This window comes from Dermacentor albipictus, chromosome 10, assembly GCF_038994185.2.
Source record: "Dermacentor albipictus isolate Rhodes 1998 colony chromosome 10, USDA_Dalb.pri_finalv2, whole genome shotgun sequence".
NCBI lineage: Eukaryota > Metazoa > Arthropoda > Arachnida > Ixodida > Ixodidae > Dermacentor > Dermacentor albipictus.
Window position 1 is genome coordinate 44,332,946 of NC_091830.1, and position 22,734 is coordinate 44,355,679.

Consider the following 22,734-nt stretch of genomic DNA (forward strand, 5'->3'; position numbering starts at 1 on the left):
ATGATCCTGCAGCATTTGCATTGCTTAGTGTGCGAGAAAAGGCAGTTGCTGTCGCAGGACAACTTGCGGCTGCCGAATCGGGACAAGGCAGCAAGTCAAAGCCTTCGACATCCAGCTGATCCCGGCTGAAAGGAACATCCCCATCACGGAGGAATCTCCCTATTCCCCCAGTCCTGACCCCTGTAACTATTTTTTTATTCCCCGAGCTGAAGCTGATTATCACAGAGACCCATTTTGAAGGTGTGGAGGCAATAAAAGGCCGTAATGACAGAGCTGCAGGGTATCCCAGGAGGCTCCTCCCAGCCATGCATAGAGGTGTTTTGTAGAAGAATGTAAAGAGGTGTGTTAGACTGCAGGGGGATTACCTAAATGGGGCCACCTTGTTGCTCACCACTTGGCATACAAACAAATTATCAGTGATATCAGTCCCGTCACTTTTCAGACAGACCTCATATAAAAGCAGACTTGTCTAATCTGATTGAGTACATATCCCAAACAGTGCTATATGATCCTGAATGTTATCAAGCTCCAGTGATTGCTCTGGAATGTACAGCGAGACATGAGTATATAGTGAGTAGACTTGACTAACAAGTAGGGGTGTGCAAATACCGAATGGTAGATTTCGAATCGAATCAAGAAAAGAAAAGCCAAATATCAAATCGAATATCAGAAACTTTAACACAAACATTTGTGCTTCCAAATTTTGTGGAAGAAACACAATGCTTCACATGCTCGGGAGGTAAATCACATTTCTTGACAAAAATCTTGCTAGCTATCAGCCACTCGGGCATCTATGAAGCGAGATGCATTGTATGCTCTGCTCTTATTAAAGGGAACACCAAATTGGTATGCCAGTACTCATTACAACTCAATTCATACACAAAGGTCTGCAAAATATTTGTTTTATCGATGGTATGTCTGTCAAATAGAATTAGGTGCTTTTTTTCCCTCTGAAGCTGAAGAAATAGTGAAGTTGTACTCGATACCAATATGATTTTCTTGTTAATGCTGGGCCATATTGTGCTTAATGGCAATCTTCTATTGCTTAGAAAGTATACTGCTTTCCTATTTTCTTCCTGAATATAGGAGAATTTTTCCATCTTTATTGCAGGTGGTTTCTGTGGGTTATCGTCAGCTCGTTATAACGCCAATCTGTGTAACAGGCAGGATGGTGAATATGCATCATGTGATTCGGTATACCGCTATGCGTGGTCATGGTCATGCGTCGACTGCCGTAGAAGCCGACAGTAGCAAGTTCTCAAATAGGGAGGCACACGCGACGTCCCCTTTTGTTCCATCTGTTCACGTAGCGTTAACCATTTTGATAGGTCTGGCTGACCTGGTTGAACCTTGACCGATAACGATTGCGCGCTGTGGGAACGCTGCGCACGTAAAGGCACCTACCATGACCAAGTCATTCACCGTAGGTGCCGATATATTCCGTACCGATACATTCCGTACTGATATATTCCATACCGCAATATTCGAACGCTCACTATTCGATTCGAAATCGAATATTTGCACACCTTTACTAGCAACAGATTTGACAACTGTTAACTATGCTCATCACTACTCCTATTCTAGTGTTGGTTGTTTTTCTGGGCACAAGTTTGAGCAATAAGAGAGATTTCTAACTCCATGCTTCTGACAATGTTTTTTGTCTTCAGTGGCACTACAGTGCGACAACGTAGACTACAGCTTTAGTAAAGAAGACAAAGAAACAAGCAAGAAATGTTGCAGAAACTATCCAATATCGCTTCTACAATTTCTGCTACAAAGCCTTTACACCTCCGCACACCCCTCGCCTCTTGGCGTGATGTCACCCAGATAAGGAAAAAACCTATCATGGTAGGCAAAGGAAAAGAGGCAGTGGTGCCTCCATCATTGAACAGCAGGATGAGAAATGGCCCATGCAATGCACATCGGTAGCTCTAAAATTGTGGGTTTAACATCCAGAAGCAACTCGCGAGCTATGCCTTAGTGGGGAGCGCAGGATGAACTTTAACCAAGTGGGGTTCAGCAAAGTTCACATGCAATAAATATAAGTACACGAGTGTTTTCTACATCCCAACCCCATTGGAATGTGGCCGTGAGAGCGAAGAGTCAAACCCATGACGTTGTGCTCAACAGCAGAACACTGTGGCCACCGAGTCGGCATCGACGGGTCATTTGCAGCCATCAATGCCAAAGTTGGCGAACTTACTTTAAGCTTGAAGATCTTGTTCTCATAGACAGCCAGGATTTCAGACTGCTTCAGATCACCCATCTGCACAAAAATCATTTGAAAAGCTCCAATGAAGAAAGGACCCCTCAGAAACTCAATAAAGCTGCAGCGAATACGAGCACAATATGTGAATTTTATCTTCGTATGTACAGCTCATCACCGGCATGCGTAGCATCTCCATCACCATGGCTGGGAATTTGCTAGAATAAAAGCAAGTCCCCTTACACCAAATGGATTCTGAGCATTTAGGCACAAGTCAAACTGCCAAATGACTGCCAAATTCAATTGCTAAACTAACCACTCCTCAGAAGAACGAAAAATATTTGACACTTCATTAAATCAGGAAATGTTTTCATTTAAACAGCCCTACCTGCCGTGTGGACTGCCATTAAAATTCTAGGCCACAAATGTGTTAATCTGTGATAAACAAACTCTTCTTTGATGTTTACCGAAATGTCTCCACTTCTTCACTTGTATGTAGCTCAATGCAGGCACTGGCCCCATTTTGTTCCATCCAGTTCTTTGTCCACACTCAGCTTTTGATGCCGACTTCTTCACTTCTTACCCCCTTGCTGCACTTATCTATTCAGGCACCTAGCCAGTGAGATATACCTATTGTGTGAGATTCTAAGTCGTACGATCTGTAAGACAGCTGCAGTCAGCAGCCACAAATTGGGGAACAGAGGCAAAGAAGGCTTCACTTGAAAGAATACCTCGAAACTCTGTTCCAGCCTGCGCGAGATCCTCTCAATGCTGTTCTCGACGGAGAGGCGTCTGTTGTGATTGTTGACGGGAGCACCAGCACGTGGCATGGTTCCGGCAACAAGCACAGGTGCAGGAGGCTTGTCACGCTTCGCTGGAGACTCAAGAGCTTTCCGCTTGCGGTTGACCGAGACCAGAGACTGAACGAACCTGCGTGAAACAAAGAGTTCTCCATGACAACACCGCAGCCTCGCGGGCAAATGTTACATGTGGAAAACTCTGCAATCCAGATATCTCAGCGCCTTTATCATCGGACATTTCACCGATTGTTGAATAATTTTCGTGTTGATGTCGGGGAATAAGGGAAGCTCAGTAAAACAACACTGAGAGCCTTGCTCATAGGTCGGCACAAGAGGTAAGATACTCATATGCACTCACCAATTTTTTGCAGGCTATCCACTCACTACCCATGACACTCCTTGACACCCACTCACACCAACACTTACTCGCATCCATTGGGTCTGTTAGATTTACCTACACTGCCTGAACCAGCTCATGAGGTGCTGCACCTTGCCGTTCCTTACAGCAGTGCTCAAATGGCACCCTCTGAAACATGCTATTGGTTTCAAGAGGTGCAGGGCTGATTCATGATTCTGCACCCTCCCTACCAATGGTGCTGACTTGGTACAGGCGTGCAGGTGCGAAGCAGCAGTGCAGCAGGCAATGCAGCACACCGGTGTAAACACAGGTGAAACTACACTTATGCACATCTGCTGTGTCTAAGCAACAAGGGGTGTGTTCAAGCCTCGGAAGGTGACCATACCTGTTGTTCGGGACCTAACAAACTGACACGGACGGTGCACTTTAGGCGCACAAAACGTAGCGCCTGCACTGTGCCTGCACCTTGGCATTCGTTTTGAGATACCCGTTCAGCCTGTGTGGCTGAAGTTTAGCCGCACAATTTCTGAACTTCTCGTGCCGCGCTGTGAACTGGTTCACTGATCTGCCTAGTGAATCAAACCGACCTATAGTCACTTCCATTCACACTCACTGGCACCGGCCCAAACTCGCCGAAAGTCGCACATATTTGTACAGTCGACTTCCGTTAATTCAACCCTCAAAGGATTGAGTGAACTGGTTAACTTATCCGCCGAGTCTAATTAAACAAAAAACAGAAAAAACGCCGAAACATGCAATTGATTCACGTGGCAGTAGTTGCTGTTTAAGTTAGCTTCGCCACAATGCAGAAATGTTAAGCGGTGAAGCATACCAAGCAGAAAAGGCACCACTGCTACGGGATATAGCACTTGTTTCTTAATTTAAGCACGCCCGTACACCACCTTCAGTCACAGTATGAGCATTGATATGGCTAATAAGTTTACTGGCAGGACTTCAGTTTTAGAAAGACCCTTGATTTATTGTTGGCCTTGAACACCCCTTTGGCTTTCAGTTTTTTACCTTACCACCTTCCTTTTAGCTAACTTTCCAAAACATAGATTGTTCTTCTCCCCTTCTCGGTGCGTGTGCACAATTAAGGAATGCGCAATAGGCACCATTAATGGTCCTGTATACGAGACATGCATGGTGGGTAAAACGAGGTCTCAAATCGTCACACAAACATCAGAAACCGCTCTGAATAGCTGCAGTATGCTCATTTAGTGTGTAGTATCTAGTGTATTTTCCATTTGGGAAAGAAAGGAGCTGGGAGGAAAGAGTGGCAAGCCTGGTGGGGCATCCGCTCCCATTTTGTTCAGTACAGTGCAAAAGCATATGTTACAACATAGCACGCGATTTGCGTAAGAGCGTAAGTCGCATATTGCACACCGATGCATAGAAAGTAGCACAGACGTTACAAGCAGTAACTGCATTAAATAAATTTAACAGAAGAACAGAAATTAAAAAGCAAGAATTAACAAATGAACTACATTTTTAAATAGGAGGCACCATAATGTCAACAATGCAGGTTTTCCTTACTTAAAACTCACCTCTCGCTCGTTGCGCATTTGAAAAATAAAGTGAATGCTGATGTAGCAGATGCCTATCAGGCAAATGAGTGCAGACTTACTTTTCCCGGCTAAAGTCCTGCTGAAAGTTTGCCATTACGGTGAGGTTGAAAGCAGGCATGACGACATTCTCTTTTGTCAGGCACAGGGCTATCGACAGGTAGCTCGCCGTCACGGGTTCCTGGAACCACGAGCACAATTTCCTTGGCATCAGAATGATTGTGCGCCAGTCACAGCTCTCGCAGATGCCTCCTTCCAACAAAAGTTTCATATTCAGCAACTTGAAACACAGCGTCATGCGCTGCAAACTTGCGCTTGTCCTACATCCAGTCACGCGCAAGTTCTTCGATTCTGACCAACAGCGTTACCACAAACACTGTCGAATGTGGACATACTAGCTAGCTCACACTTGGTGCGAGAAACTTTACCCAAGTCATGAATTTCACTGACTTTAGGTTTCCATGTTTCAGCCGTAAAAATTACTTCACAGGTTCCTCAACAGTCCTGAGAGAGAATATCTTATCAGTAAACATGCATGAACTGAACCTTGCAAGAAACAACCAGTAATTGCAATATTGACACAGCAACAGGCTAAGAAAACAGACAGTGCGACTGGTCCATGCTGAAGATTTTACGAGTACAGTCTAGTAGTTCTGCGCTTTTCATGTGTTTTCTATGCCATTATCTTGGAAATGGCAAATGACTCCGATAATTTGCATCTCATTATAAGGAGTTGCATATGATACAAAAATGCCTATGTTAGTATATACGATACTTCCTTGAGCACACTGGCTGACACTGCGGAAAAAAAAATTTTTACAATTGGGTCAATGAAAAAGCAAGCACATGTGTCCCCATGAACGATTTTCTTGTAGATTTTAATGGGCCAACTGCAGCTTGTTGTGCTGATACACTGAGCATAAATGGCACTAAATTACAAATGCACTTTTCATGATCGTTAATACACAACCAGTATGGTCACACGAAATCACCAGCAGCGGGCTAGCCATTCTAAGTTATTAGCCAAACCGAGCATGTGCGTCCAGACTGTCATTTCAAGTTGCTTTTGCCAAGTACTTTTGTTTTTGCCAGCAAAATACATATTTTCAACTGCACCAAAAAAAATAAATTTGACTGTGATTTAGCTCTGGTTAAACCTAGCCGAGTAGCGATAGCTAAAGGCCCCCAGCTGCGCTTAGGCTTCGCTTGTAGTTGACATGTTCTTATTAAACTTAGTGGTTTCCCAGTAGACTAAGAAAGGCAGGAGCAGTGGCCGCGTGGTGAGTGCGACAAGCCGAGTTGCCGGAGAATCAAGGCCCGTGGTGTGACATCACAGTGTGGCCACGGCTCAAAGTGTGGCGATGGCCAAGAGATGAAAACCTGGCGTAATGTAGCTATCGCTACAAAATATTGCCTCTCATCTTGCATATTCTGTTTCACTACAGCAAGAAGAGCACTCAATGAAATAAGGCATGGCCTATGAAGTTTTAGACCTACTTTCTTACATAAAAGTCTTACTGTACTGAGCTTCAACTGTACCAAGCCACAAGCTCGTACCTGCCAACTTTCGTGAATGCAACACGGAGGGGGAAAGGAAGATAGCAGGCATCTTTCTATAAAGTTCACCCTGAGCACTTGTCTTTCGTGGGATTATGTCTTTTCCAAGCACTTTATTAACGCTGGTTTACCTTCAGAAAGAGGATGCAAGCAGCATCAAACTTACAAAAGCAAAGACTAACAAACTGTAGACTGTTTCTATATCACAGCGACCTTTATGAAGTAATATTGATGTTGCCGATTGCACCTGTTTTAAGAATTTGTACAAACTTGCTCAATGCAAATACCCCTCTGGCATCCTTTCACCATCAGACTTGTTACGAGTCAGACTGGCAAGCAAAACCTACTCGCAAACATTTTACTGTTCGTAAAACTTGATGCCACATAGGTAAAATCGTACAAGCCCAAATTAGTAAGCCTTAAGGGAAATTGGGGAGAGTTCGCAGGTATACGAACAAATGCACGCATTGCCCTTACCTGAAGCAGCTGCTGAAGGCACTCTTCGGCATTCTCAAGCTTGTTCATGAGCTGCCGAAGGAAGTCCAGGCATGCCGTCACAACCTCCACCTGTTTGTTGCTGAGAAAGCAGTGGGAGTGAAAAAGCATGAGAAGCTGCAGGACCCCTTAAACGGCATTCCAACCGTTTGCTTCATGGAGAGCGCATCACATTATATTCCCGTCATGCCTGGCCACGTGCTTACTCTAACGAATTACATATGCGCAGAGGCCAGATATTTTGCTCGGTCGCTGCAGACCACCTGTGCCATTCAAGCAGAGTCTTCGTGCCGTTGCACGAAGCCTGCCGCAGATTTCTCTGCTGTGGGAGTACATGTTTGACACGCTCAGCAGAGATAATGCACAGGCTTTCAATGTAAAATCTAAGGTAAAGAAGTACCACAGTCACTCGAGTCTAGCGGGCACTTTCACAAAAATTAATTACAATATCACATCAGCATTAGATTCGAGTATGAAACTAAACCTGCAACAGGTGGTGACCAAACGCCACTCCCCAGCTTTGAAAGGTAGACATGGTGACATGCTTTGCGCAGCTGCTATACACATGCACAGCGTTTCACGGCAATGAAGGGAAAGCTACAGGGGCAGAGCATCCACAGTGTGTAATTGCACCAAGTAGTCCGGCAGCATTGAATGGCGCCTTTGGTTTCTTGGAGCAGATAACTGAATATGCGTAGCTTCAACGTACAACAGTTTCGCATGTGCCAAAACGTGCAAGAGAAAAGCAGAAAATTAGATTAAATCTACCACTCAGTGGTATATTGTGTCTTATTTTGCTGTTGTAAATAAGATGTTTATGTTTTCTCTTCCCCAGCTAAAACCCATGCAGATGGGAACGTGGAACTATTTTCAGGAGTGCTCTCATTTGGATGCGCATTGCAATCCATAGCTTTCTCCTGCACTGCCACAGAAACTTGTCGGCGAGCAGCAATAAGGAAGCCTGCGTAGTTGCCGTCCATGATCGCGCCGATAGGAGCCGCTGTTTCTTCCGCAGCGGTTGCAGCAAGGGTAGTTTCGTTCCAACTCGGTGCAAAGCTGTCGAGGATGAAAAGCACTGGCTGTATCGCGACGGACGTACAATGTGTTGGCGACCAGCTCCCTGGCAAAAGAATAATCAGGATGCGCACATGGTGGTGAACACACATCTCAGATGAAGACACGGGCTGCAGCTGCACTGCGAAGGGAAGTTGCGACGCCCTCGCCACTACGAGGACTAATCAGTCACGAAATGTCGAGAAGTGCAGCTTCCGCACTGCTTTTGTGCGAAATAGAAACAGGATTTGCCAATTCATTCAGTAAATAAATGCATGTTGATGTTGTAAGCATATCTTTAGTGTTGTCTTGACACCCTCGATAATTTGACATTGGGTTAATTTGGACATTTTTGTCGTTCCCATGAAATCTGAGTTAACTAGGTTTTACCGTATGCAAAAAAAAAATATGACCGAGGAGACGAGCAAAAAAAAAAAAAACATATCTGGCTTGCTCAAAACCCAATGCTTGACTGAAGTATATATTATATGTGAAGCACTAAACTTCACAGTTTGTAAATTAGTGATTGATTCCCTGATGGCATACCTGCCAAGTCTCACAAATTGCTCGGGAGACTCCCAAAAACTGACTAAGGCTTACGAATGTGTGGCCAAGGACATTATTCTCCTGATAAACTGCCCCAACCCCAGCACAAAAAAGTGTCATGCACTACAGCCTCATGGTAATTACTATGTACTAGTTACCTAGCCAACATGTAACTTAAATACAAGCCGCTTGTGTGTAGTCAACATGGTCCCAGCTAGACTAACTCCGTTAAATTCAGATCAAGACATGCCTTGAGGAGTGCTCGTGAGGCAAATGTCTAATATGTGTTGCACAACAACTAATTCCTTCAAGTCGGATTTGCTTCAATCCAGTCAAGTTATGCGGTAAAGCATACAAAAAGCAGTGCAGTGAACAGGGTGTCTACCAAGCTGACATTTCCTAATTCCCTGAGTTTTCCAGGTTTTCCCTGAGCACTTTTACTAAATTCCCTGAATGAGCCAGAACTTTGTTTTATGTCAAGACAGGCTGACACCATCTTGCCCGATGCTGTCAATCTCTAGTAAGAACGTTGAAACAAAAAAATGACTTAATCCAGTTTGAATAGTAAGGAGTAATATCTATTTTATTTAAAAAGAAAACAGAAGGAAGGTGTTAGTAAAATGCACAGTGAAAAAAATTATAAAACCTATTGCAAATTGGGTCGAACATTTTCAAATACGAACGTAAGGAGATGCATACATAAGTAAATATTTTTTGAATATGAGCTATTTCTATCAACTGATAGCAAGCTCATCGGTATGAGGCCTGAACTTTGTCACAATTAAGATTCTCTCTCAGCAGCTGGGAAGTCAATCTCAACTGTCCTGACAATGACATACTCTCAGCCCGTACAAAACATCTGTGTTAGGTTTCACTGCTTTAAATAGCTTATTTTGGTTTGAATGAGGGACACCTGTATCTCGGCATCAGCTAATGCTTTGTTTTTTGAGCTCAAGCTCCTTCAAAGAGGTGGCGGCACGCTTCATTTCCCGTTAATTCCTCAGGACGCCGGTCCTTCCTGTTCTCATCCTCCTTCTGCCACACGTTCACCCCATTGATCATTTGAGGCATCCTCTTGGTCAGTTGTACAGTCAACGTCCGATTTTTCGGGCTCCCTAGGGGCCGCAAAAACATCCCAAAAATCGGGCAGTCCGAAAAAAATGAATGCATGTCTCTAACTGCCTATAAGGTCTAAAATTGGCACAGGCACGTCCGCAAAAGTTCTTAAGGCCTGCCAGTACACTTATTAGGCATATCAGTGCTCGTACTGTGACAGGATATGGGGGTGCACGCGCTTATATTTAAGGAATGCATACTGTGTGTGATTGCCCCTTCCCACGCTTAAGCTTCACCGCCTAACATTGCTGTATTGAGGCGAAGCTAACCTTCTAAGACTGGCATTACGAAACGCGTTGTGTGTACTCTGCGAGCTTCGAAGCCAATGGCGAAGATTACAAACGTGGTGTTGGTGCCATTGCTGACAGCGGCGAATTGTTTCAATGAAAAACACCGCACCGCACGGCAAGAAGCTTAACAGCGAACGTAGAAGCAGCTAGGCCTAACGTTGCCGTGGTGGTGGCTACGGCTGCCGGCGGATCTGCGTGCGATAGTGCCATGGCACGTTCGAGGCGGCGAGATAATCAAAATGGCGGCGGTGGCGGCTTTGAATAATGCCATTTCAGACCTGCAGTCAGGGCAATATACATTTACTATATGGAGTACGTGGTGGTGCCGCAAAGCCGTGCAAATTATCGGGCATGTCCGAAAAAGCGTCTGGAAAATCAGTCGTTACCTACTCTGGCAATACATCGTGCCGATGACACGGCGTCAATGACGATTCATTGCGATTCCTCTGTTACTGGAGCCAGCATTAACATGAGTTTCGTTCCCTTTCAATAAAGTTACAGCTAATTTTCCCTGACAGAAGCACAAATTCCCTGAGTTTTCCCTGAGCTTTTCCAGACTGTTCAATTTCCCTGAGAATTCCCGGTTTTCCCGGTTGGTAGACACCCTGAGTGAAGCATGCTAGGAATGGAAAGCGGCTGCACACACTCACCTTGATCGCAGTACAGGCGCCAAAACAGCTTATAACTGTATTGGCAGCCTTCAGAGCCCGAAAGGACGGAATGTTCGGTTAGTTGGTATGGCATCATGTACACATCAGCGCAAACCACAGACGGGTGTAGCCCTATGTCCCATCCTTTCTGTCACACCCATGTGTGGTTTGCACTGAAGCATACGTGATGCCTTCAGAGCCATATCCTACGTTGTGACGATCCGAGCCCTCGTTTCACAAACCTTATACACTGCGTATATGAGACCATAACAGGCCTTAGCACGCATTCTTTAATTATAGTACATATGCGCATGCGCCATCTTCTGTCCCCATACAGGCCCCTAGAGGTCTAAGAGTTGTACTGCATCCATTCAGAGCCGTTTATGATGTTGCTGCAGTTCAGAAAAAAGCTTATTTTTCTTTATCGCATCCCCCCTCTCTCTCCCCTTTTAAATCTCCGGATATTAGAAGCCCCAATGTTGGCAGTTATGTTCATGGGGTTTAATGTCCGGGAGGCAACATGGTGCTAGCAAGGAAGGCGCTGCTTCTCAGTGCAGAAAATTGTCTCATCTGTCTTTTTGTGTTCCTTTGCTCTAGGTAGGTGTAGGTACTTATTTTTGCTTGTTCCTTGATTGATTTAACCCTTTGCAGAACAATGGGACATATACGTCCCACTTTAATATCTGCGCCAAAACACTTCTCTGCAAGAAAGGGGCGCATTTATCTGTTTGGTGCCTCCTACTATCTAAAGGTTTCAGCACTTCATACGAGAATAATTTTGGTAATGGGTGCCAAGTGGGGAGACAAAGATGAAAAAGCTAGAAAAAATATTTTTGGAACACTTCCCGAATATGGCCCACATTTGCTCCCAAGAAATGGTTCTCTGGATCCCAATAATCACACCAGCGCGATGTGCTACTCATTCGACCACGAACTCCCCAGGTAGGTGGAAAAATGGGTTGATACAAACATAGATAGGTACATAGAAACATACATAAATAGCCCCCGCGCAGTGGGTGAAGTACCCTAATGCCAACGCATTAAAACCTTGATTGGAGACTTACGTGCATGCATCTTGAACGCATTGAGGGTCTTTTGCGAGGTAAGGCTTCAGGAGGGCTCTGATGTGCTCCACTGTGAGACACTGCTTGATGATGGTTTCTCCACAGATACCAGAGTCAGTAAGAGCTGCGTACAATAAAAGAAAAGAATGCCGGGTGTTTTCCGTTACCTTTAGGCTTGAATTATTTTGAGCTTAACTCTAGTCAAATCTGGCTACAATGAGATTTGACTCATTATGAAGCTGCATCCGACATGGAAATGCCTTCATTGCAGCCAATGTTCACTATAAGCATATACAGTAAAACCTTGTTATTACCGTATTTGCACCTTATAACACACACCTTCACTGGCCAAAAAGTGAGTTCAAATTCGCATGCATGTTCCAATCATAACTGATTCTACTCAACATCAAAAACGAAACGTATTACTAAAAAATAAGCTAAATGCAAGGTAGCAAGCTGTACTGCCATCGAATGGACATTATTTTCCTGCCTTCATTATCGCCATTTTCCAGTTTGCCATACATGCGGTATTTCTAATGCATCACATGGAACTGAAGATGACTTTCTGTGGCTGGTAAATAGCGAAAAGGAGGTGTCACCAGACTCCGACAGCTACTATCCACTAAGATTCAGCTGTGTGTGTGTCTGTGTGCCTTTGTATGCTCCATAAAAGTGTTTCAACAAAGTACGCATTAACTCAGGCTTTGTTACTGATGTGCGCAGTAGAATCAGCACCGTTATTTTGTGGATATCGACACATGTGCTTCTTTATCTTTCTCCGGCGACCACCATTCACCGCTAACAAATGTCAAACATTATCGTTCTGCACAGAACACGCTTGCACATATCGGAAGTTTCTAGAATGTTACCAATGGTTCTATTCATTGTCTGTTGTTGCTGGACCTTCTGTAATCCGATTGTATGCACGACTTGAATTCAGTAGTACTTTCTGGAAGAGCCGCAGGCACCAGCGATTACTCTGGAACCTTCGATGACTCGTGTGTAAAAGCAGATGCACTTGACCCACAGATCAGTTTCTCGACGATCACCGGCTATGTTCACCGCTATCGTTGTGCTTTGAGTGTAACTTGCTTTTGTGGGCGCAGGTTTGCCCAATGAAAACTTAGTCTCGTCATTCAGTTTTTATACTGTGTTCTTTACCGTCACTACTACGTGACAATATGCTGGCGGTAATATAACTGCGCGTTACAATCAGGGGCACAGTAGAATGATGCAAATATGGTATGCACCTGCTTAAGAAGTAATTCTGGTTTAAATATAGTCGCTATCAACCTCCCACCCTGTCACCACTGAAGATAATGTATTGGCGGAGTGCTTAAACTGTAGTCACTTAACGCATGCCAGATGGTTAGGGTGTAGTATTTACTTCATTTCTCAGTGCATACAAGCATGAAAATGGTGAGATGTCATGCGCGCAGACCACTGATAGCGAAATTGCAGTGCACAGACCTTTCCCGGCCTCCTCTCCCCACCCATAGTGACATCAATACATGGTACCTATGATGTGTTTAATGCTCGTATAGCTTCTAGCACTTCCATGTCGCCACCACAGATGATGACGTGAATGATGGCCCTCCTGTATCCAACGAAGCCAGTGCGCTGACCACCATGAGGACATTCGCAGAGGAGGAGGGACTGAGGGAGAAATTGGCTCGAGGCCTTGCTAAGTTTGAGGATGCCATCATCGCTGCAAGGCCACCACAGCAGCAAGTAAAAATCAGACCTTTTCCTCCCTCCTTGCAAATAAAACTTGTCTGCATGTGTTTGAGTAAGAATTAACACACTTTTTCTGGCCATTAAGTCCACAGTCGCTCATCTGCCATTGTCGGTTAATTACTACATCTCTTAGTGCATACCTGATCCACATTCCCCGCCAACTACCTATTAATGAGGTTTTACTGTATTTGTATGCTCATCACATGTCACTATCACCAAGAAACATATTAGATTCACTTTATTATGTTGAGATTCGAATGTGAACACCAAAACATTGTGCAGGAACTATTGATGATGGTTATCATTAGAAGCCAAATGCTTCTAGGAAGCTATTCACTTTAGTATTAACGCAATGATGTGCTCAAAAGCATTTGCTTTTTCATTGTGTAATTCTGTATACGTAGAACAGAGCCATTAACCAGCACATGTGTAGCAAGTACACGTGGCTATACATCTAAGCCCAGCCACCATGTGTGTTTTGTTTCCTTCAGTGCGAGCGCCAGCATGGAAGGCAACTGCCATCCTCCTCTTTCATCACCAACGCCCTCTCCAGTTGCAGCTAAGAGAAAGAGAGAAGGTGGTGAAAGGGATGGCTGTCCTTAGCGAGTGCTCCAGATAAGAATTTAAACCTTCAGATGCCTACAAAGCTCTAAAGCGCCCCAAAGAGCATGTGCACCCCAATTTAAACCTTCAGATGCCTACAAAGCTCTAAAGTGCCCCAATTTAAACCTTCAAACGCCTACAAAGCTCTACACCACCCCCATTTAAACCTTCAGACGTCTACATAGCTCTAAAGCGCCCTAATTTAAACCTTCAGACGCCTACAAAGCTCTAAAGCGCCCCAATTTAAACCTTCAGATGCCTACAATGCTCTAAAGCACCCCAATTTAAACCTTCAGACGCCTACAAAGCTCTAAAGCGCCCCAATTCGAACCTTAAGATGTCTCCAAAGTTCTAAAGCGCCCCAATTTAAACTTCAGGCGCCTACAAAGCTCTAAAGTGCCCCAATTTAATCTTCAGACGCCTACAAAGCTCTAAAGCACCCCAATTTAAACCTTCAGACGCCTACAAAGCTCTAAAGCGCCCCAATTTAAACCTTCAGACACCTACAAAGCTCTAAAGCGCCCCAAAAAGCATGTGCGCCCCAATTTAAACCTTCAGATGCCTATAAAGCTCTATAGCACCCTGAAGAACCATATAACAGTTGCATTCGGTCACAAATGTGCCCAAGAGCAGGCGCCTTTTGCATCGGACTCTTTACACTAGTGGTGATAGTCTGACCAGCACAAACCACTCTCCAAAACAAGCGAAAGAGCAAAAACCATCTGCTTTAAAGGTGGCACTGTCTGCTGGCAGCAGTGGTCCATGTGCCATATGCTGGTAAGAAAGTGGGAATTTCCCGGGACTTCCCAAGGTCTGTTACGACTCCCTAAACCAATAAATTTGGGAAATAGCTCATATGCAGTCAAGCTTTGTTACAATGACTGCATGTGTCACGAAAGTACCTTCATTATATCTGTTATCTATACGTTTGTTGTCTGATGTTTATTGTATCTGTACATGTTGACAAAAAAAAAAAAAAAATATGGGCTATGTGATAAAAACAAGCATGATGTCTTGGATTCAGTCTTCCAAATGTCATATATGTCTTTTTGTTTTTCTGGAGGCATGCATTTACATAACTTAAAGAAATAGTTCTCAGCGTTTGGTTAAGAATGGATAAAGTATATATCGTCTTTTGTTTTAGTGACATTACAAAACAAAAACTTATTACTTGACCCGAGATTTGTAATCGCAGTTGACGAGCCGGTTGTAAATAAACGAAAAAATCTGGAGGCCTTACCAGAAGGCGAGGCATCGAAAGTGATGGCAAGGTTTCGCATTACGCTGAGGATGTCTCTGAAAGCTAGAGTGATAGGAGCAATGCCAATGATGTCGCAGGCATCACATCTCGATGGTGCACAAGACAAGATCGAAGGAAAACTATAGACGTTTGTCAGCACCCAAAGAATGGCTTTACATTGATGTTCACTGTACGTTCCGCTCACACTGGTACCCGTACCACTGTGTGGTTTGCAGACAGCTACTCAGCAGGATGCTTGTGCACACAGCAGTCAAGACGGCAGCAGAAGCCAGAATGCTGCAGAGGCTGCTGAGCACAGTGTGACTGTGCTTCCACTTGCCGTATTCACTTGATTGTCACACGAATTCTTGTCAAGATTTTCATTGCTCGATGATGACCCTTGCATTACATTCGAATAAAAACAAAATTGACCATATTGAAGCTGATATTCTAAATCCAGTAATCTTTAGGATTACATTGAAAGCCTGCACCTTTCCGTCTCGATCCAATGCATAGATATGTCGACTGAAGTCAGAAATTGTTGCCACAACCAACTTGATGGCATTTTCGCTGTGCCTATGAGTGGCGGCACAGTTACAGTGCTGTAGCACCTTGAAGTCTTATGCTTCGACTCCATTCATTCCACAACAGCCCTTCCATGGAATGAATGGAGTCGAACCACCTTCTGTAAAATGAATGGAGCCGATGCATGATAGACCACAAGGTACTGCAGCACCGTAACCGTGCCACCACTCCCAAGCACAGCGAAAATGCCGTCAAGTTGGTTGTGGCCACAAACAAGCTTTCTTTGTTTTGGCAAGGTAAAGCTTCCCGAATGAAATGGTTGCGAGACTTTTGCAAGACTGCCTGTCTCGGCACCACACTTCTCAAAGCAGATGGCTGACAGTGCATTTGGTAGCGTGTGGAGATAGGGAGCTTGGTACAGTGCCAGAAACATTGTTGCAGATGTATCTGGTGCCGAGTCATGCATAATTTTGTAAAAGTGCAACTATCTCCGGAACTGACTGCCCGAGAACACCACCCTAGAAAAGCTGCGTCTCCTCCTCAGATGACGATGAGTGAACAGAACTTGTTTCCGAATTGTGATACCTTGAATAAAGGTAGCACCAGTTCTCTTCTCATTTATCTCTTGTTACATTTGCGGGCTTTTTTTTGCATGACTTAAAAGTTGCTTTTCACATTTCAATTGTGGTCATGTTACGTACAAATAAATATGGTGCTCTTGCAGTTTTTGCAGCCGAACACAATGTGCATCTCCGGAGACCTGACAGCATGAGCGTTGATACCGCGACTGCACAACGACAGCAGCTGTGCCAACACACCTCAGGCATCCGCATCGATCGTTATTAAGGTGAAAGCTTTATATGGCCCATGGGTTGAAAAATTCGATGCCTGCCATTATGGCACCAAAATTGTGTGCCACCAACTGGCATCAAAACACACGACCACTGGTGGGAGTCTAACCTATATGACCTTTGGTGTCAATCAAGAGGAAGTAAATACAGACACAATTAAGGTAGATTTAATTAAGTCACTGTTCCCAAAATTCAATGGCGCCAAAGTTTATGGAAGTCGAACCATGGCCATTAGTGGGAGTAGAAGCCACAACCTTTGGTGTTAAGTTAATTAAGGCACAGCTAATTAAGGTATATTAATTATGGCACTCTAACCCACGACCTTCGATGGGAGAAAACAATAGGAAGTAACAATGCATTAGAATGAAAATGTCAAGTAATTTAATGAATGTCTCCTGTGCACAGGTTTTTACCTTCATCCTCTTTAGTGCATGCTAAAGTGACTGCCAATTTTTGCAATAAAAAAGCATTTGCAGATGCATGCAAATTTGAGTAACTCACATGAAAGTCTGTGAAGCTCTCTTAGGGATGGACACATCTTACAGCCTTTCAAAGCCTTTCAGAAGTTCTGTGATTGCCAGAAATCTGCCCAAGACTTCGCAAATGCTTTGCTATACACAGTGCAATCCTCTTCAAATGTTATTTTCTTGGACTCCCTGGGACCATGAAAACATTTGGAAAAAAAGTTAAGGGGCACTTAGTTATCCCTACGTGGACGTACTATGTGAAAGCAATGTGACCACTGCGCAATGCTTAGACATTATGCCACAACGCAAAGTCGAGGGTTCGGCTCCCAACAAAGGTCGAGGATTTGAGTGCCTTAACTACCATATCTTAATTAGCTAGGTCTTGGTTAACTACACATTAGTTAACACCAAAGGTCAAGGGTTCGTGGCCTTTTCGGACCATTATGTGGCAAAGCCAACAACGCCGGATTTTCCGCCTCGTGAGCCATTTAATGCTTTCACATTAACAAATGCGTGCAGGAAATGCAGCATTTCATGGGACAATGTCTCAGATGGAGAGCGTCAGATGGCTACGGCTGCCAGCGGATCAGCGTATGAGAGTGGTGGTTCCAGGCTAAGAGATAATCAAAATGAGGGCGGCGGTGGCTTCGATTAATTCAGTAAAAAAAAAAAACAAATCGGTTCTTTGTATATTCGGGCATATTGCTTTCTATTACTTCTACATTCCTCTGTATCTGATACATGTTTCTGTACACTGCCCCAATTCTACCTAAGCCAGCTTCCGTGTTCCTATGGCCTGATCATACAGTACCTTTCGAGCTGCCATGTAGGCTGTGCTCTGGCCAACACATAACACACATAACGCACATAACACACGAATGCACCGACCGTCCGGGCGACGCAATTTCACCACGAGTCACAACACACACACTCACTACGTGGTCTTGGGAGGCGAGACTCTCCGAACTGGACCTGGGAAGCCAACTGGCGACCCTCGACCAGGCCCGGCGAGCCGCGATCGCCAGTGGAGCCCTGTCAGAGGGAACCACCCAGGAATAAACCGCGCAACGGTTTCTGCAATAATAAAGTTTCTCCTCCTCCTCCTCTGGCCAACACTCGACACCGACCACACTGCTACATGTTATCACTGCCACATGAAAGACTGCTGTGGAAAGCCTCCCATACAGCTTTATTAAAAAAGGTGTTCCTTCCACCCCTTTGTTAGACCAACCCCAAGACCACCTCTGGCCCTCACCACTCACCACGAAAGAGCCGCAGGCTGGCCAAGCACATTTCCGGGGCAAAGTACAGGCCGTCAACCTCCTTGTCCTGCAGGGCTACCAGCACTACCGTCACAGCCTTAAGGAATTCCGACACGGGTGCGTTGTGGGCGACAAGCAGGTTCTGGGCGCACATGTCCTGCAACGGGCAGGAGGAAGTACAGCCAGTCACAGGTCAAAAATTGCAGTGAAGGCTGCTCCTAAGAAAGGAATTTTTTTTTTGGGGGGGGGGGGGGGGGGGGGGGGGAGGGGGCACTACTTGATTATTCAGGAATTTTTTATGGTGCCTTCCGTTTAAGAAAAATAGGTCAATATCTGTACTTTTTGAACGCAAGGCCGAATTTCAATGCAACATTTTAATATAACGAAGTAAAGTTCCAATTTTATCGACTTCGTTATATCGATTTTCAGCTGCCTTTACATATGACAACAACACAGGTCAACTTTCTGGAAATGAAATTCCCTTTACATGCCCTTATGAGCAAATTATCTCAAGCCATGCAACTGCTTCATGCAAAAATGTAGAAAAATAATGTGTAGACATAGAGCACAAGGCAATTGCAATGTCATGGCAGTGAAAATGACCATAAGGCAACGGTTGTAAAGGTGTAAAAGAGCACAGATCATGCCACAAACCTTGGTGAGCAACGTGACCAGCCTGACGCTTGTGTGTACCACGTCGAGGGACCCAACACTTTCCTCGACAGCAGCAACGAGAAGAGACAGCAGTGGTTCAATCGTGCTCGGCGTTCGGGCAACATATTCTTCCAGAAGCTCGGGGACCGATAAGATGACCGCAAGAAAATTGATGGTCTTGATGCAAACGAAATGAAAAAAAAAAGGCAATGCAAGCTTACGATCAGAGGAAGATGTCATTACTAATTCATGTTAGATGGTACACTGCCTTCTTGGAAAAATCAGTGCAGACGGACAAGCAAAACTGCCCTTTTTTGGGTGTGTATTGACTAGTCGCACTACTTTCCAGTCTGAGCACAGCTCAACAATGCCATTCAAAGGGGCTCTGCAATAGTTTTACTTTAGGCCACCAGCTGTGCTCTTCAATCTAGTATTCTCAGCATGCCAAAGCAGGAGAAAAGTGAATTATGGGCATTTATGAGCAACAGTACCATTACCTGTTGCAGAAAAATTTAACTAAAAGTAAGATGAGAGCTCCCCTCCACTTGAACTTTTGTGGCTTTGGATGCCACATCTCACCACAATCGCCAAACGTGCCCAGCTTGTTGATGCCATAATTTCACTGGTTACAGCCGGTAACAATACTTTGCACCAAAGCTGCCTTCACCCAACAGGCATTGTGTGAGGATTCAACGTCGTCTGACGGAGATTTGGTGCAAGATGCTTGTGTTCTTGGTCAATCATTTTTAGGGATACAAACAATTTTTACAAGAGTTCACGCAACTCGGCAGTATACAGACGCATCAACAGGGGACAGTATTCGAGGAACATGGGTGACGGTGTTCCTGGTGCCATACAACTTGCTTGGCACTGCAGGTACGCGGCTGCTCTCAAGATTAAAACTAAATTATGGGGTTTTACATGCCAAAACCACTTTCCGATTATGAGACACGCCGTAGTGGAGGACTCCGAAAATTTCTACTACCTGGGGTTCTTTAACGTGCACCTAAATCTAAGTACATGGGTGTTTTCGCATGTCGCCCCCATCAAAATGCGGCTGCCGTGGCTGGCATTCGATCCCGCGAGCTCGTGTTCAGCAGCCTAACACCATAGCCACTGAGCAACCATGGCAGGTGGTCGCTCTTAGATACCGACACATCCAGTGCACAGTCATGCACTGGGTGACCAACACATGGGGCGCACTTTGTGCTGTCAACAGTGCAGTGTTGGAGGGCTTCAAGCAAGGATCGCCAAAGTAAGCGAATGAAATTTCGAGAGTAAACTTTTTTCAGCGCTATCCCTGTGTGTACTGTCTCATTTCCCAACAGAAAAATTTTCCTGAAAGCAAAGTTTTTTGCTTTCTCAGCCAATTTTGTTATTGCAGTATTCAACTTTAGTCTAATATTCGTATCGCTATCCATGCTCCACCTTTCGGGCATAGCCAATATTTCTTTTATTGACTTCAGTTTGCACATTTTTCTGGACGGTGTGAGTTCGACGCTTTCTTTTTCCAAAATATTTGAATGAGCTTTTACGGTACACACATACCCAGTTTCAGAGCTGCGCGTTTTGGCTATAATTGAAAAATCACAAGCCCAGATGGAACTAATTCACACAAAAATAAACTTCCGACAGCCTGCACGATCAAAAACTTGAATAAATAATGTGGCATTACCGCTCGCAAGTCCTCAGATTCCCTTTGTACTTTCTTCTCAGCCACCTTCGAGGCACAGGAGACCATCATTTTGTGGTACCTGACAAAAAAAAAAAAAAAAAAAAAACATAGAAGCGTGGTGGCTTATCTGTTCCTGCCAGAGATAGCAAAATGCAATAACAATTGTCAACGCCGACTATGAGAATGTAGCACAGAGCATTTTCATACTGCAAGTTTTGCCCAAAGGGCTAAGCAGTGACAGCAAAAGCAAGGTTCACCGTTGCGCCTGGCCTCCTCGGACAGTGTTCAAAGTATATACAGTAAGACGTCATTATTAAGAAGTTGAAGGGGGAGCCAAAATTCATTACATTCACTACTTTGACACAGTTAAACCTCGATATATTAAAGTCAGTAAAAACCGGCAACGTGCTTTGTTATGCAGTCAACTTCTGTTAATTCCATTCTTACGGAACCAACAAAACTGGTCGAGTTATGCGGCGTGTTGAATTAAAGCAAAGGCAGGAGAAAACGCCGAAATGCCGTCGATTCACTTGGCAGTACTTGCCTTTAAAGCTAGCTTTGCCGCAATATACATGCGTGATGCACTCGGGCATACCAAGCGGAGAAAGGGGCCCCTGTTACAGGACTTATCAGGAGTCTCTTAATTTTCACACGAACAGTACGAGCAACGAGATGCCTAACAATTTTACCAGCAGGTCTTCAGAGTTTTAAGCAAACTTCTGCTCTTATGATGGCTTAAAACGTCCCATCGACCTTCGGAGCTTTTTTTTTTTTCATCGAACCATCTTCCTTTTAAAGGTATGCTGCACATACCTTTATAACTCGAAACCCAAATTTGTCACTTGTACTGAAGAACAGATGTTGTAGAAAGTAGGCTGTGAAAAACAGAAGTTTTTTTTCTAGCTCTAAAGAGCTTGTCAAGCATTAGGCACGCTGAAATAGTATAAGATCTGCACTCGCTTTCACGGCAGTTTCATCTTTACAACCGCGGTGTGCGTTGCTTCCAGCTGCTGCAGAAACACTGACAGCAATTTTTTAGATTGCATAAAATCAATTAACGAGTCGATCGACCACGGTGCACTTTGCGTAGACATCGAGGTCAGAGTGAAAGAAGCGCCACTGTCAATCTCGTCACTGTCGCTGGTGCCATCGTCGCCATCACACAACACCGCCATCTGTCGTGACAGCACACTGTCGGCGATGGCCTCGTCAGTGATCTCATCATAGAACAAGGTAACACTGTCTGCAGTCAAAATTCTTCGACGCACCACCTGCCTCACCAGCAGCGACGTGCTCCCAGAGTTCGGTTGTGTCAGCAGCTTCCACCGTGTTGGTCTCACTATGAGTGGGGGGTTTCATGCTGGCGCAAAAAGCCCGCCATTTTTCACTTCGTGCCACGCACCATAGACAAAGTGCATGGCCTTTAAAAGGCTAATCTTCAAGTCAGGGGGCCAGACTACATAGCCTGATATACCAGGAGCTGTTCAGTCAATGACTACGATTAGTCACTTCAGCCTGCGCCACCGATACAGTATTAAAGTTGGCTATCACGGTGGCGTCCAACGGCTGCAGGCCTGCCGTCATATTGGGAGGCACAAACATCAACTCAACAGCTGTTAGCTTCGGGCTAACGCCATGTGCGCTACAGTTGTCGAGTAGCAACATCACCACTTTTCTCCCTTGGCTTTCAATTATGTCGGCCAACTCGAGCAGCCATTCCTCGAACAGGTCACGGGTCATGCACACCTTCTTACTGCGGCGATAGGGGACCGGGATGTGCTGGTTCTTAAAGCATGCCCACGTCTTTGATTGCCTGATCACAAAAGGCTTCAGGAGCTGGCTCCCGTCCCAGTTAGCAGACAGCAACACAGTCGCCGTAAGTTTAGAGTGCTTGTCGCCAGGGCATGGATATCCTCTAAAAGCATGCATTCTTCTGAGGGAACATTAAAAAAAAAGAAGTTTTGTCACAGTTGTATATGTCCTTATCTACGTAGCGCTCCAGCCCGCCAGGCACTTTTGC

At 44.8% G+C, this 22,734-nt stretch overlaps 1 protein-coding gene across 1 annotated transcript in view; it reads right to left on the reverse strand.

The window, feature by feature from the left end:
- The window catches only part of LOC139050645 (protein CIP2A homolog), a 44,692-nt gene that overhangs the window by 12,505 nt on the left and 9,453 nt on the right, over positions 1–22,734 (reverse strand). Inside the window, exons 7-14 of the mRNA XM_070527234.1 lie at positions 20,715–20,793; positions 19,040–19,216; positions 18,386–18,542; positions 11,701–11,824; positions 6,964–7,063; positions 4,992–5,110; positions 2,938–3,136; positions 2,204–2,266 (exon numbers count right to left, since the gene is read on the reverse strand). Coding sequence (XP_070383335.1) covers positions 2,204–2,266; positions 2,938–3,136; positions 4,992–5,110; positions 6,964–7,063; positions 11,701–11,824; positions 18,386–18,542; positions 19,040–19,216; positions 20,715–20,793 — 1,018 coding nt within the window. The remainder of the gene's footprint in view (positions 1–2,203; positions 2,267–2,937; positions 3,137–4,991; positions 5,111–6,963; positions 7,064–11,700; positions 11,825–18,385; positions 18,543–19,039; positions 19,217–20,714; positions 20,794–22,734) is intronic.